The sequence below is a fragment of the Loxodonta africana genome, chromosome 6, assembly GCF_030014295.1.
Source record: "Loxodonta africana isolate mLoxAfr1 chromosome 6, mLoxAfr1.hap2, whole genome shotgun sequence".
NCBI lineage: Eukaryota > Metazoa > Chordata > Mammalia > Proboscidea > Elephantidae > Loxodonta > Loxodonta africana.
The window spans coordinates 66,679,394-66,696,803 of record NC_087347.1 but is presented as its reverse complement, the minus strand read 5'-3'; the positions used below and the strand labels follow the sequence as shown (position 1 = coordinate 66,696,803).

The window sequence follows — 17,410 nt, the reverse complement described above, 5'->3', positions numbered from 1 at the left end:
AAACTGATTTTACAAACTGTAGGCTATTGGACATGGTTTATAAAAAAAAAAGATAACATGAAACTTCTGACTAACAACGAATACTCAAAGGAAGGGCCTGGACTCTCTATCAAAAGACTGGTGAATGAACATGTATTATGTGAGACTGGACCCCTAACTCACATCATACACAAAAATCAACTCAAAATGGATCAAATACCTAAATGTGAGAAAGCCATAAAATTTTTAGAAGAAAACACAGACACGTTTGTGACGCTGGATTAGGCAATGGTTTCTTTAAGTAGAACACGAAAAGCATAAGAAACAACAACAAAAACAAAACAGCTATGCTTCAAAGAAAAAAGAAAGTGAAAAGCTAATACAGAGAATGGGAGACGATGTTTACAAATGACATATTTGATAAGGGACTAGTATCTACAATATATTTAAAAAACAAAAACCTCTCACTTACAACTTAATAAAAGGACAATTAAAAATGGGCAAAGGATTTGAATAGACATTTCTCCAGATGAGATATGCAAATGCCCATAAGCACATGCCACAATGCAGAATATCATTTGTCATCAGGGAAATGCAAATCAAAACCACAATGAGATACCACCTCACACTCGCTAGCATGGCCGTAACTGAATAACAAGTCTTGGTGAGAATGTGGAGAGATTGGAACCCTCTTATGTTTCTGGTGGGTAAAGTAAAATGGTATAGCCACTTTAGAAAACAACTGGGAGATCCTCAAAGAGTTAAACGTAGAGTTAGTATATGGTTCAGCAATTCCAATCCCAGGTATATAACCAAGAGAAGTGAAAACACACGTTCACACAAAAACTTGTATAAAAATATTCAAAGCAACATTTTTCGTAATAGTCAAAAAGTGGAACTGACCCAAATGGTCATCATCTGATGAATGGATAAATAAAACGTGGTATGTACACACAATGGGCTATCATTCAACTATAGAAAGGAATGAAGCACTGATAAATGCTACAACATGGCTAAGAAGCCAAACAGAAAAGGCCACATATAGTTATGATTCCATTTACATAAAATATCTAGACAGGCAAATCCAAAGACAGGCAGTAAATTAGGGGAAATGGAGAATGACTGCTAATGAGCATAAAGGTTTAGTTTGGGAGTGATGACAGTGTTCTGGAATTAGACGGTGGTAGCGCACAACTTTGTGAATATACTAAAAACCACTGAATTGTATACTTTAAAGGGTGAATTTTATGGTATGTGAATTATATCTCAATTTTCAAAAAGACAAAAAGACGAAAAAAAGAAATGAAACACATGCATAGATTTTTATTATTCCCCCAATCAGCCAACCTCCGTTCATTACAAGTCAGACATAGGGCTTCAGCTGCATGATTTCATTTCAAGGTGACAAAACAATAAAATAGGTAAGTGTAAAAGCTTCTCTCATTTCTGCAATCATATTATGATGATCAAATGTTCTTCTTTAGTCAGCCCTAAATTGATCACCAAAGTGCCACTGTATTAAATGTTAGCGTTAGCAATATATTTTCCCTCAAACATTGGAGAATCTTAACTACACGTAAAGAATTTATTAACTGTTGTGATTTGATAATCCAATAATACAGGACAAATCTAAGTACTCCAACTCTGGGAAACCAATCAGGTCCCACAGCACAGATTTCAAGGAGAGCCATCCAATGCTCAAGGTTTTCCCTGAGAGCCAGCTGCCCTGTTCTATAGCCAAAAAAAGTCTCACTAAACCAAGCGCTGATATTTGTTAAATACATCTAAGGATGACAAAAACAAAAAACAAAAAACAAAAAACAGTAACTACATTCAAAAACTTAGATAAAACAACAGGTAGGATGCTTAACAATAAAGACTAAGAGAAATAAAAGTTTTTAAAATATAAATATTTTATCCAGCTCAAGTTTTTAAGAAATGTATTTTTTATTCATCAGTCATAAATGCACATCTAATGCAGTAACAATTACTATAGGTAAAACACCCTATAGGATACCATCCTGATTTAAGTTTATACATAATTAGGATTTCAGAGGTAGAGATAATATGACCCAACCCTCTCATTTTTTTTTTAAATTGTACTTTAGATGAAGGTTTACAGAACAAACCAGATTTTCATTAAACAGTTAGTACACATATTGTTTTGTGACATTGGCTGCTAACCCTACGACATGTCAATACTCTTCCTTCTCGACCTTGGGTTCCCTATCACCAGCTTTCCTGTCCCATCCTGCCTTCCAGTCTTGCCTCTGGACTAGTGTGCCCGTTTAGTCTCATTTTGTTTTACGGGCCGGTCTAATCTTTGGCTGATGGGTGAACCTCAGGAGTGACTTCATTACTGAGCCAAAAGGTTGTCCGGGGGCCATACTCTCAGGGTTTCTCCAGTCTCTGTTAGGCCAGTAAACCTGATCTCATTTTGTGAATTAGAATTTGGTTCTACATTTTTTTCCAGCTCTGTCCGGGACCTTCTATTGTGATCCCTGTCAGAGCAGTCAGTGGTGGTAGATGGGCACCATCTAGTTGTACTGGACTCAGTCTGGTGGCGACTGTAGTAGCTGTGATCCATTAGTCCTTTGGACTAAGCCTTCCTTTGTATCTTTAGTTTTCTTCATTCTCCCTTGCTCCCGAAGGGGTGAGACCAATGGAGTATCTTAGACAGCTGCTCGCAGGCTTTTAAGCCCCTGACACTACTCACCAAAGTAGAACTCAGAACATTTTCTTTACAAACTATGTTATGCCAATTCAGCTACATGTTCCCCGAGACCATGGTCCCCACAGCCCTCAGCCCGGAAATTCCCAACCCTCTCATTTTTATTGATGAGGAAAATGAGACTCAGAGGCATTTGTATGACTTGCTCTAGGCCACACAGGAATACTTATACTTCCTCATCCAACATTTCATAAGAAAAGGCTTTAATTAACATTTAACTTGAACAATGGTTTCTTGAAATACATTATATGTTGACAGAAACTACAAAAAGTCCTAATTAAAATTAAAACCAAAATAGGAGCCGAACACAGGTCAAGTTTCTCAGGCTTACCTTAAAATCTCAGCTTCAAAGATTTAATGATATATTCTATCATATAGTAACTCTTACTTTTACTAGGTATTGAAAATTATTTAAAATTTTACTACACTATTAAGTATTTCCACTTCCCCGATACAAATCAAAGATGCTATAGGAGCCCGGCAAGACACCTAATGCTCAATCACCATTTTTACAAGTTACCTTGGCTCACACCTAAACACAGGGCTTCTACATTTTCTAAGAATGAAATACAATATTAAAATAACCAAAATGACTTGTCAGAAAAAATAAATTGCTTTTCACAATGTTCAAATGAATTGAATTAAAACTATCTTCAACATACTTCATCTAAGAGAATTATCAATCTCAATGTGAACCTGATTCAGGAAAAACGCTAATATATTTGTACCTTTTGTACAATATTCAAACTTCCATTCTTTTGATAACACCAGTATAAAATCATCATTCACTAAACTATTAATGACCATGAATTTAGTTTTATAGCTCATCTGTATTCTTCAGCTCCTATTACTTATTAAGTTTCATAAGCATACCAGGTATTAATTCAGGATGGTACAGGGCAATGGAACAAAAAAACTAAGATTAAAAATAGAAACCTGTCAGGAAAGAGCTTTTGTAACACGTAACATTAAATAATATCTAGTACTAAGATTAAATTATTAAAGAATAGTTTATTATTAAAAGTTTATTCTTAAAAATTGTTATAGTTTATACTTCACTTTATTAAAGTATAGTTAAGAAACTTCAATAATTTACCAATATCAAAGAGAGTATTAAGGAGCCCTAGTGGTACAATGGTTAAGCGCTCAGCTGCTAACCAAAAGTTCAGCAGTTACAATCCACTCAGTGTTCTGAGGAGAAAAGACCTGGTGATCTGCTCCCATAAAGATTACAGTTTAGGTTTAGGAAAGCCTATGGGGCAGTTCTACTTGACCATACAGGATCACCATGAGTAGGAATTGACTTGATTGCACACAACAACAATGCCACCACCAGAGAGGGTAAAGGAAGACTTCACTTTTTCTTTTCTGGCTCTCTCTCTTTTCAAAACAGAATTAAAAAACCCATTACCGTCAAGTCAATTCCGACTCATAGCGACTTAGTAGTCAGGAAAAACCCTGAAATTTCTGAAAAAAATCAGTCAGGTAGTTGATGTAGAAATTTGTCAAGTTTCATGGTTTTCCTCTCTCTAATAAGTGAAATGTCATGAAGAAGGTTAGTTGTGTGACAGTATATTTTTCCTATTTCTGTTATATTTTAAAAATATTTGGTGATTCCCTACACCACAATCATTTCAAAGTTTCACAAACTGTAAATGTTAAATGAATTAAAATTACCTAATATTTCAATTCTTATTTTAGGGTGTTAAACCAAAATGAATTCTAGGTTTAACACAAATGGTGGCTGAGGGAAGGGTAAAGAAAAAAAGAACACATTTACTAAATTACCGTCTTCTCTACTCGACACCAGTTTTCAAGCTGTGGTGGCAAACAGTTCTGTTGAAATCTCCAATCTCAAAAACTTTAAATTGGTGAGAGCATAGTAGTCCCTCTGATGCTACAGCTTCAATAATGTAAATTAAGACGGAAACATCATTTAAAAGAACAAACAGGAATGCACTGTTTATAGCAACAAAGCCAATTCTGTAGTTTTACACTGTGAAAATAAAAAAGGGTCATTTAAGGAGCCTTAAGAAAGGAAGCCCTGGTGGCGTAGTGGTTAAGTGCTATGGCTGCTAACCAAAGGGTCGGCAGTTCGAATCCTCCAGGCGCTCCTTGGAAACCCTATGGGGCAGTTCTACTCTGTCCTATAGAGTCGCTGTGAGTTGGAATTGACTTGACGGTACTGGGTTTGGTTTCTGGGTTTTAACAGTAAGAAGAAGATAAGAGTATTAGTGACATCAGTCAATGGCTCTAAAAGGAAAGAAATTAAAACAAAATAAAATCCCCACATAGTTCAACTGCCAGAATTAATTTTGCTCTCAAGATTTCTAAAAGTGAAATTATATATAGTCATCTGACTTTATGATTAGGTTCCATTCTTGATTTCTAGCCTGATTATACTAAAACAAGGAGCCTGGGAAATGCAGTGGTTGAGCATTTGGCTGCTAACCAAAAGGTTGGCGGTTTGAACCCACAGCCACTCTGCATGAGAAAGATGTGGCACTCTGCTTCAGTAAAGATTACAGCTTGGAAACTGTATGGGGAATTTCTACTCTGCCCTTAGAGGGTCACTATGAGTTGGAATCGATTCAGTGACAATAGGTTTGGATTTTTGGTTTATACTACAAATAGGAGATTTTTAGGAAAAAAAAAAAAAGGCATTAAAAAACCTATAATTCAACTTTTCCTCAAGACAACCATGTTGGTATGTTATTCCTCCTAGAATTTACTTACCTATTTATACAATAAGAAACCCCAGTGGCACAGTGGTTAAGTGCTCGGCTGCTAACCAAAAGGTCAGCAGTTCAAACCAACTAGCAGCTCTACAAGAGAAAGATGTGGAAGTCTGCTTCCGTAAAGATTTACAACCTTGGGAACCCCATGGGGCAGTTCTACTCTGTCCTATAGGGTAGCTATGTGTCAGAATCGACTTGATGGCAATGGGTTTATTTTTGGTTTTATTTATACAATTAAGATAATACTATAGGCACAGCTCTATATGGTACTTTTTTCCCTACCTAATATTTTATCAGACCACTTGCTCAAATCAGTAACAATCTCCATTAATCTCATTTTCAATGGTGGCATAAAATGGGTATTTCTCAAATTTTTTTTTTTTTAGTGTCAATTTCGCATATAATTCTCAGTCAATAGTTATTTCTTTAGAAAATACAATAATGAAGGAAAAAAAGAGTCAGATAGCATGGATATGTAAAGCCCCTGATTCAGGTTACAAAATTGCTTTCCATGAGAAGTCTACCAATTTAAATTCCCACCAATAATTATTTAGGTATATCTCACCGTATCATCATTATTATTGACTACTGTTGCTTTAAAAACCAAAAAAAAAAAAAGTAAACCACTTCGGTAATTTTAACGAACAAATAATGGCACTTCTTTGTCTAGAGTAATACTATTTGCTAACTAACATTTTTCATTAAGTTTTATAATTCAATTATATAATCTTCCATTCCTGTCCTTTAAACATCTTTCCATTGAGGTCTTTGTTTCTTTTCTATAAACTTGCAAAATTTTTTAAGTATAGAAATACTTTATCAAGTATAAAATTGTTTTTTTAACAAATAACACATAAGGTAGTTGGTTATTACTACTAGGATTGGTGTCGTTATATAATAGCAGCTGTCACTTATCTCTTAACACTTTAATTTTTCATGTTTTTTGTCTGATTTGAAATTGACAAGATTAGGTCAATTAAAAAAAGTTTTATTTTAAATAATATTCAAAGAACTTCACTAGAACTCTTCAAAGTTAATAGCAGTTTTAAAACACTGAATCTGCCATTCACAAGTAATTATTTTTGGGTGTATTAAAAAAAGGACAAATTAAAGGCTAAACTCTATTTGAAAATACATTAATAAAACAAATTCTCATCTTCCACTTTAGGTTTGTATGAAAAAAATAAATAGTTTTCTCTTTCATGTGAAAGATAAATAGCTACGAAAAAACCCAAAACATTTCCAACCAGTGTTTTGCTGTTTAACATTCCTCTACTTGAAGATTAATCTAAAGCCAAAAAATTTTCAGACAGAATGAAAACAAGATGACTCTTACTTATGAATCATCGTTGCTATTACATCATACTAAATGGAAATATACAAAACCTAGTAACTGGGAAAACATCCTCCTCCAGTATAAAATGTAAACACTGTGCCCACTAACTCAGTAACTTGATTCTCACACAAAGTATCAGCTGCATTAAGCATTTAATATTCTCATTTATTTTTCTTTAAAAACAAACTCACAGGCTTCAAAGGGAATAGGTTTTGTTTTCATGATATCATAATAGTTCTTACGTAACATTACTTCAAAGGTTTCTCAAAACCTTTAATTCCTATTTTTATTTATATTCATTTCCACCTGCATAGCACATCAGTAACCAACAGTTATTTTAACATTACTTCTCTGCTTAGAACTTGAATTAGGAAAAATAACATTATATTTCTACTATACAATTAAATACTATGCTAGCTCTATAACAAACTATAAGAAACAACAGAGCTAAAAATGTTTAATTATTGTAACCTTCCAAGAAAGTAAAAAAAATTTGTTCTTGCAGTAAATAATCTAGAGGAGGAGTCTATGGATGAGCTTAGTTTGGGATGGGGGTAAAATATCAGGTAGCCTGAGAATCTATGTACTGTTTAGTTTTTCTGTCAGATTCTAAAATGTATCCTTGATCCACCTGACAATAAAGGCAATCTACCAAACTATCATATCTTACCTTGACTGAATAGCAAGGTAAATTGTGCGACGAAATGAGACCAGATTAATTTCTGTTTTGTCGTGAATAGTAACTTTTTGTCCTGGAAAAGATTAAACATAACAAAATTAAGAAACTAAAAAAATAAATGTGAAGAGTTAAAAATGTATTTCTGAATATTTTTTTTTCATAAAACTATTTAGGATCTCTCAGTTTAATGGTTCTCTTTTCTACTGTGTGGATTAAGTATAGAATTTGAAGTAACTACTTCAAGTTTTTAGTCAAATCTTAATATTTTAATAAGTTTTGTTTATTCAAAGAAGTCTACAGTAGAACCAAACCAGGAAAAAAAATTTTTTTTTTTGGTGTCACCTGCTCATTTAAAAAAAAAATAGAGCCCATAAAATACTGCACTCATGCTGATGTTTGGTAAAATATTTCAAGGGTTACAAACAATCTCTTGATTGTCTGAAATTCACTTTCAGAGAACACTGGCTCATCGTGACAGGTTGGACAGGTCCAATATAAATACATTTGTCAAAATTTCCTTTTGTATAATGCATGAAAACTGCCCTTATATTTAATAGTATTTATTTTGAATAGTATTTCCACATAAAATAAATTCTAAAATAAAATTTAGCACACAGATAGTTAGAAGATGTTTGAAATAAAGATGGTATTACTTAAACTTATTTTTATAAATGTTACAGAAAAGTCATTATACTCTAAGACAGAACTAAAATACATACGCCCTAAAAGGGAAAAACATACTTTTAATGTTTTCAAATATCTAATACATGTATTACAAAGTAAAGTTCTTAGCTTATTTTTCTGTAAAATAATGTAACCAAAGCTGAAGAGAACATCAAGCCTGCTTCTGTACAAAATACAGCTTTTGGCCTCCCCACTCTATTTTGCCATAATGAATAGCAAATATTTAGTCATCCTCATCTGTCACATTTTTGCCAGGGTTACATAAATCACATGTACTCAACATGGATGTACCTTTTTCATGGGTTATAATATAATCAAAGGCATAAAAGACCAAATAAAAATTATACTGATGTTAAAAACGAATTTGCTTATTTAGTACTTTTAGAACAGGATTTCTCAAACTTGGTAATACATTTTGGGCTGAGTAATTCTTTGTTGTAGGTCGCAGTCTTGTGACTTGTAACACGTTTGATGGCATCCTTACCATTTACCCTCCAGATGCCAGTAGCATTCCCCTACAGTTTAGACAACCAAAAATGTCTCCAGTAGTTGCTAAATGTCTACTGAGAACTACTGTTTAGAGGATAACATCAGAATTAGACTGTTTTACAGTCTTATTTGAATCAGCTGCACCTTTACCTTCTTCATCTTCTTCTCCCTCTTCATCCTCTTCTTCCTCCTCCTCACTACTTCCAACATCTCGGTCTGTGTTTGAGTCACTGTCTCCTTCATCGAGAATTTCTTTAGGAACAAAATTAAGGTAAAATTAATTAGCAAGTTATACACATGTATTTCATTCTGAGACGATAATTCTCAGTTGACGGAAATCCACAGCGATGTAACACTTTACCAAACAAAAAAGGATCATCACCCAGGCCTTGTGTTATTGTCTTGGTAATCAGAAAGCACTACAACTGATTTGACTAGAGAGAGCATATGTATCATTCTTCTGCCACAGAAAAAGTGGCTATGAAACAAAGAGGTGATGAGAAATAGAAGTAAATTTTCCAAAAGAGGAAGAACACTGGAAAAATAAATTAGGAATGGAAACAGCATATTGGAGCGAAATATCGTAATTTCTTCATAATTAGAATGAATTCTACAAAGCTAAGGCTAGACACAGAAAACAAAAATTTAGGTTAAGAATGTACTTTGATATACAAACAAGAGAGGACATAACTGCATAATTTAGTGCTCTCTTTAAATAAGTAATGAGATTTTTATTAGAATATATACCCATTAAATTGAACATTATAGGTTGTGGAGAGATTGGAACACTTATACACTGTTGGTGGGAATGTAAAATGGTACAACCACTTTGAAAATCGACTTGGCACTTCCTTAAAAAGCTAGAAATAGAACCACTACATGATCCAGCAATCCCACTCCTCGGAATATATCCTAGAGAAATAAGAGCCGTCATACGACTAGACATATGCACACCCATGTTCACTGCAGCACTGTTCACAACAGCAAAAAGATGGAAACAACCTACATGCCCATCAACAGATGAATGGATAAACAAATTATAGTATGTATGCACAATGGAATACTACACAACGATAAAGCACAACTAATCCACGAAGCATCTCAAAACATGGATGACTCTGGAAGGTATTATGCTGAATGAAATTAGTCACAAAAGGACAGATATTGTATGAGACCACTATTATAATAATTCAAGAGAAGGTTTAAACACAGAGGAAAACATTCTTTGATTGTTACGAGGATGGGGAGGGAGGGAGAGGGGAATTCACTAACTAGGTAGTAGACAACATACAACACAAGGGGGAGTCAGCACAACTGGACTAAATCAAAGGCTAAGAAGTTTCCTGAATACAACCAAACATTTCGAGGGACAGAGCAGCAGGGGCTGTGGTCCAGGGACCATGGTTTCGGGGGGAATTTATGCCAATTGGCATATCAAAGTTTATTAAGAAAGTGTTCTGCATCCCATTTTGGTGAGTGGTGTTTCGGGTCTTAAAAGCTTGTAAGTGGCCATAAGTGGTCCCAACCCACGAGGAGCAAAAGAGAATGAAGAACGCCAAAGACGCAAGGAAAATATTAGGCCAAGACACAAAAGGGCCACATAAACCAGGGACTATGCCAGCCTAGACCAGAAGAACTAGATGATGCCTGGCTACCACCAATGACAGCCCTGAGAGGGGACACAACAGACAGTCCCTGATGGAGCAGGAGGAAAGTGTGGTGCAGAATTCAAATTCACATAAAAAGACCATACTTAATGGTCTGACTGAGACTAGAGGAACCCTCGAAGACATGGCCCCCGGACTCTCTGTTAACTCAGAACTAAAATCATCCCCGAAGCCAACTCTTCAAAGATTAGAATGGATTATAAAACACAAAATAATACTGGTGAAGAGTGTGCTTCTTAGTTCAAGCAGATACATGAGACTAAATGAGTGGGAGGCAAGATGAGAAGGCAGAAAAGGACAGAAGCTGGTTGGATGGACACAAGAAACCCAGGGCGGAAAGGGAGAGGGTGCTGTCACATTATGGAGATTGCAACTAGTGTCACATAACAATATGTGTATAAATTTTTGTATGAGAAATTAACTTGAGCTGTAAACTTTCACCCAAAGCACAAAAAATTTTTTAAAAAGGTAATAAAGATAAAAAATTGAACATTACAATCAATTCAGTCTTTTCATATGTAAATAACTGACGTTTAAAAACCTTTAAGAAAATTGGCAAGATGTGCAACTTTATTGGATTATCATTTCTTAAATAAAGCTTACCTTTAGAAATTGATGAAAATAAGTGATATAAACAAGTGACTGACTACTTAAGGTCAGTTATCATATTAGTAAACAAATAACAAAAACTAAAATTATATTCTCCATCATGGTGTGTGCTCTATTAGCCTGATAATCTCATAAACCAGGCCAACACTTTACTTTGGCATTTCTATCAGAAGCAGGGAGCTTTTAATACAAAGTTTTGGGAGCCAATTAATTTTTAGGAAAATTCCATTTTCTTTCAAGTTAACCTAAGTAATATAAATCACAAGCCACACATAATTAATGTTAGGAGAAAACCTGATACTATAACGAACAAATCATTTTACAAAAATGCAGAGTTTTCATTCAGGCCTTATCTGATACACAAATTTCTTCAAGAATATTTCTAACAGGCATCTGGGGTCTTAAATACTAGCAAATGCCCATCTAAGATGCATAAATTGGTATCAACCCACCTGGAGCAAAGGAGAATGAAGAACACCAAAAACACAAGGTAAATATGAGCCCAAGAGACAGAAAGGGCCACATAAACCAGAGACTCCATCAGCCTGAGACCGGAAGAACTAGATGGTGCCCAACTACAACTGATGACTGCCCTGACAGGGAACACAACAGAGAATCCCTGATGGAGGAGAACAGTGGCATGCAAATCTTAAATTCTCATAAAAAGACCAGGCTTAATGGTCTGACTGAGACCAGAGGGACCCTGACGGTCATTGTCCCCGGACCCTTTGATAGCTCAAGATTGGAACCATTCCCAAAAGCAACTCTACAGACAGGGATTGGCCTGGACTATAAGATAGACAATGATGCTGGTGAGGAGTGAACTTCAAGGCTCAAGCAGACACATAAGACTATGTGGGCGACTCCCGTCTGGTGGCAAGATGAGAAGGAAGGAGGGGAGAGGAGCGGGTTTAATGGACACGGGGAAAACAGGGTGGAGAGGGAGGAATATGCTGTCTCATTAAGGGGAGCACAGCTGTGAATGCACCGCTGGGTGTGTATTGCTTTTTGTAAACTTTCACCTAAAGCACAATAAATTAAAAAAAAAAAAAAAGAATATTTCTAACAAGTGTGACTTCAAGAAGCAATGTGTAGTATCTAGTGTATCACTCTACATTCTGGCACTTTTAAAAGGAGGAAACTAGTTAGTATTCAATAGAAGGAAGAGAGGCACTCCTGCTGTTTTCCCAAATGCTGTAAGACCCAAAATACAAGTACACCTAGGTCACTCTAAGGTGCTAATTACTAAAGCTGTGCTCGTTTCCTGCTGTGGCCATATTTTTACGACAGCTCTGGAACAACATTTTATGAAGAAAGGAAGGTCAAATGAATTATCTAATTGTTTACATCATCCTCTCATCTTTCTACTTTAGAATGTACTTACTGGAATCCCTGAGGCAATGACAACTGGATTTTATTAACTGACAGAATGAAGTGGTGGTTTTCAAAGTATGGTCTATGAACTCCTGAGGTAAGGTTAGGTATCTGTGAGGTCAAAACTGTTTTCATAATAGTATCAAGATATTACTGACTTTTTCACCATGCTGACACCTGCACTGATGGTTCAAAAGCAATAGGGGTTACAACTACTGCAACCCAGTCCAAGTCAATGCACCAAACTGCACTCAGTCACTGGATTCTTTACTGCCACATTCTTGCAACAGGAAAAAAAAACGGTAGTTTCATTTAAAACTGTCATTGGCGAAGACGTAAAACTAATTTTATTAAATTGCAGCCCTTGAGTTGCCTTTATAATATTCTGAGTGACAAAATATGAAGTGCATATACAGCACTTCTGTTAAAGACAGATGTATAATGGTGACATTCGTCTCAAGGAAAAGCACTCGTGTGGCTGTGTTTCAAGACGAATTAGCTGTTTTTTAATTTTTTACTTGGAAGACTGGGTGACAAACTAGTTACTAGGTACTTGACAGACATCTTCTCAAATATAAACAAAGAGAGCCTATCACTTCAAGGAAAACAATTAACAGTATTTGCCACCATGATGAAATTTTCAAGAGAAAATTACAATTTTGCAAAACTTGTATCCATCAATGTAAGTTTGTCAGTTTCCCAATATCTAAGGCTTTTCTGAAGAGGCCTAGTAGTAGTCTAAACGAATGTGATTTTTTTGTTATTATAGAATGACATGTTAACATTTGAAAGATACACATAACTCAGTGTTCAGTAATTTCCAAAAGACCCAATGCAACATGTTACAAACTCATGGATGGGTAAGACATCCACTCAAAGAGGCAGACCAAGGAAATTTCATGTAACAGAGTAGGAAAAGTTCAAGGACAGTGTTTCAGGTTTAATAGCAATTAATCTTTAAGAAACTACCAGCTGTTAAATACTGCCACAGTATCAAGGAAGACTAAGTAGTCCTGGTGGCACAGTGGTTAAATGCTCGGCTGCTAACCAAAAGGTTGGTGGTAAAAAACCCACCAGCTGCTCTGCAGGAGAAAGACGCGGCAATTGGCTTCTGTAAAAATGCACTGCCTTAGAAACCTATAGGGTGGTTCTACTCTGTCCTACAGGGTTGCTATGGCTTGGAATTGACTTGAGGGCAGTAGGTTTGGGTGAGTAACAAGGAAGAATATACACAATTATCTGAAAAGGCTATTAAAATGGTCCTCACTTTTCCAACTACATATCTGTGTGAGGCTAAATTTTTTCAAATACTTCCATCAAAACAATATATTACAACTGAATGCAGAAGCAGATATGAAAATCCAGTTGTTTTCTATATAGCCAGACATTAACCAGATTTGCAGTACTATAAAACATGCCATTCTTCTCACTAAATTTTTGTTTTGTAAGTTATTTTTCATAAAAATATGCAATTTATGTTAACATATAATTGGTTTACTATCATTTTTAAACGAATTAATAAATTTTAAAAAAATTCTCAGTTTTAATTCCTAACAAAGTAAATGTCAATGGGTATAACCCACATAAACAAAAGCTAAGTTTTAAGAGTGTAAAGAAATCGTGAGGCCAGGCTTTAAGAACTGCTATAATAAAGGAAAGGGCTACTTTCCAGGTATTGGCCAACTGCCGAGACCACAGAGAAATGGATGGGGAACGCCTGAGTGTTTTTTTAAAAAAAAAAGGTTACAGTAGGTTTAAGATGAATTCCACAGAACTATTTGGCAGCTTTTGGAGAGACTAAAGAAAAAGGTTAGTAAGAAAAGCCAACATGGGCCTAAGGAGTTCTCGGTGTTTGAAAACTAAATTATAACATAAAAAGAAATCTAGCAGTTGTAGATAAACAGCCCAAGGAAATTAACATAAAAAATGAGAAACCTTTTGTACCAGGTTTGTAGAACGATAACATATAGAAATGAAGACCTTCTTACACCTTTACCTTCCACTTCAATATTCCACTCTTAAGCATGACTAAAGCATGGAATACAGGAAATAAATAAAATATTCAAGTGTAATCACAACTCAAGGAAAATGAACCAATAATATTACTATATAAGTAGCCCTGAATGGTAGATTTACAAAGAAAAAGGATACAAATCTGAAAATAATAATAGCTATCACTGCCTGAACGTTAACTCTGATAATACAAAGAACTTTATTTCATCTAGCGTTATACAAACTAGTAATATTTATCCTTACATCAAACAACTTGCCCCAGGTCACCAAGCTAGCAATGCAAAGACAAAATAAAAGTCAAAGTTTAACCAAAGCTAGTGCTTATAACATATAAATGATGTATAAATGGTAATAGTTACCAATTTACCATTTATTAGGCATCGATACTATATCCAGCACTGTGACTGCTGTTAGCAAAAGGAATGAGGGATAGTTATCCACTGCCTTCAAGAAATAATAAAGCACAGCATTTAACTGAATATGAAGCTAGGTGGCAGAGACTGTAAGTGGTAGAGAGATTTAATAAAGGGCTTGAGAAATCTATGACTATTTCTTGAGAGGTGAGAATTAAAGGTTATAGACAATTTAAATGGACGGAAAGAAAAAAGGGACAGTGAGATAAATAATTCAAAAAGAAGTACTACCATGGGTGAGCATAAAAAGAAAAATAACGCATAGGAAACAGTGAAGAGAATGGCTTCACAAGAACAAAGGTTTCTTTGTGCGGGGATCACTGATCTATAAATACTCCCTTTCTATCAGTATTTAGGTAATTACCTAAACTGCTTCTATTCATCCAAAATAAATTCTGTAAAAAAATTCTACATACCCTTCTTAATGGCTCTGTATTTCTCTTCGTTCTCCATAAAATTAGGATCCATCTTGAAAACATCTTAAAAAAAAGCAAAAACGAAGGAAGTGTTTATCTTCTATATTTACATTTATTGGTGACCCACTCCCCCAGCCCTGCCCCAGACTAACTAAGAACATCTTCAGGATTATAGTCATCCTCCAGGGGGAGCATATGCGTGAACTGATCATCTTCTTCCACGAGGTCAAGTCCTTCTAGGATAACTGGGTGATCCTTGAATCCATCCTTCCGTACTGCAAACATCACTTCAATCATATACTGAACTCTTTTGTCAATTTCAGACTCATGGAGAATGTTTCGAAGGCGTTCAAATATAGCTAAAGTAAACAGAAAGAAAAGACAATAAGATAAACCCATAACCCACTGCCATTGAGTTGATTCCGACTCATAGCAACCGTACAGCACAGAGTAGAACTGCCCCGTAGAGTTTCCAAGGAGCGCCTGGTGGATTCAAATTGCCAACCTTTTGGTTAGCAGCTGTAGCTCTTAACCACTATACCACTAGGGTTTCCAGACAATAAAATAGGCAGTGAATATTATAATGCTCAAATAAGAGCTCACTATCACAGCAAGAATACACTTACCATTAATTCCTCTTGGTGATACTTCTGTTAATTTGAGACCACATTCCTTGAGAAAACCAATAGCTACTTCAACACTATCATCTGTAGGTCTTTCCAGGAGCAAAGTGAGCATCTCCAAGCATAGAACTTCATGTGCCTTGAATAGAATGTAGTCATTTGGAAGAGAAAAAACATTTTTAGACATAATAACTCACTGTTGATAGAAAATTTAAAAATTAGTAAATCTGTGTATTGCAACATTAATATTACATAAATGATGGTCAAAGTTTTATAACATACACAGTAATACTCCAAATATGGGGTACAGCTTTTCTTTCACTTTCATTATCTATCTGTTAAGAACTCCCAGATGACTATCCCAAGAATTTCCTTTTCATATTGAGCATAATATAAAAGATACATTTTTTGAGGGGAGGGGTCGAACAGTCTTACATAAGTGATAAGAAAATTTTGTCCCATTCTACAGGAAGAAGAAGCAAAATATTTATCATTTTAACTACTTTGTGACAATGTCAAAAATATTTCCAATACAAGTATAATGTGTAACTGAAAACTGCTGTAGCACGTGAAACTACGTTCCCACGTTCCTCACTGGAAGAGTGTGTGAACTTACTAGGTTAAAACCCAAAGATTTCTGTAAGAGTGACCATTTAAAAGAATTTCATGTAGGAAAGAATTAAAAATTTTATTTTATGCCACAAAAATAAGATTAAGCGTGGCTTCAAAATTCTTCCACCGATAACAGATACTATATTTAAAATGATAATACGTACCTGATGGAAACCTTTGAGAATGAACGAGTAATTTTACTATTTCCAAGTTTAAAAAGAAGCTAAATAAAAATTCTCAAATATTATACCAATACAAAATAGAAAACCTGAGTAATAAAATTATTTGTATTTAAAACAATAATCTACATTTTCAGAAGCTGATTCTAAAAATATGGTTATTTTACAAAGTTGTAAGGAATCAAGTTTTTATAGAATCAACCAGATATTGATTAGGTTCTCATGAGCACTAGGTATAGGGGAAAGGAATGGAAGAGATAACAATTTTAATGTTTTATAAAACAATTAATTTGAAAGATGAGACAGGAAACTTAGGCAGTGGATTTATGTTAATGGAGGAGGAACAATTTGGAAAAGGAGGGTGAGAATGGTCGCACAATTTGAAGAATGTAATCAGTGCCACTGAATTGTACATGCAGAAATTGTTCAATTGGTCCATGTTCTGCTGTGTATGCTCTCAACAACAATAACAAAAAAATAAATTATAAAAATCAAAACAATTAAATTACATTCTTTGAAGGAATAATTTGTGGACAAGTAATCAAGTACAACATTAAGAGTTTAGATCAATTTGATAAAGAACCTAAAAGGGTTCTGGTCGCTTTTAATAGCAAAGAACGTTAAACGCATATGTTTTTGAAACTAAAATATCATCCAAGACACTTATCTCAAAAACTATAAATCAAAACAAATACAAAAAGAAATGTGTTACTGAAGTGGCACTGAGCCTATGGTCTAACACCACTGAATAAAACCAAGTAATGAAGGTAACTACTTACCACATTTTGGTTAATAAGATGGGCCACAAATTTTGAAGCGGTCAGACAAAGTTGCTGAAAGTGAAGACAGAGGCAGTTAACCTAAAAAC

The 17,410-nt window shown here is 34.9% G+C and overlaps 1 protein-coding gene across 2 annotated transcripts in view; it reads right to left on the bottom strand.

Moving 5' to 3' along the window:
• The window catches only part of CWC22 (CWC22 spliceosome associated protein homolog), a 73,285-nt gene that overhangs the window by 20,478 nt on the left and 35,397 nt on the right, over window positions 1-17,410 (bottom strand). For both annotated transcript variants that reach the window (XM_003406189.4, XM_023542797.2), the window contains exons 8-13: window positions 17,322-17,375; window positions 15,755-15,890; window positions 15,281-15,487; window positions 15,129-15,191; window positions 8,787-8,888; window positions 7,455-7,536 (exon numbers count right to left, since the gene is read on the bottom strand). In XM_003406189.4, coding sequence (XP_003406237.1) covers window positions 7,455-7,536; window positions 8,787-8,888; window positions 15,129-15,191; window positions 15,281-15,487; window positions 15,755-15,890; window positions 17,322-17,375 — 644 coding nt within the window. The remainder of the gene's footprint in view (window positions 1-7,454; window positions 7,537-8,786; window positions 8,889-15,128; window positions 15,192-15,280; window positions 15,488-15,754; window positions 15,891-17,321; window positions 17,376-17,410) is intronic.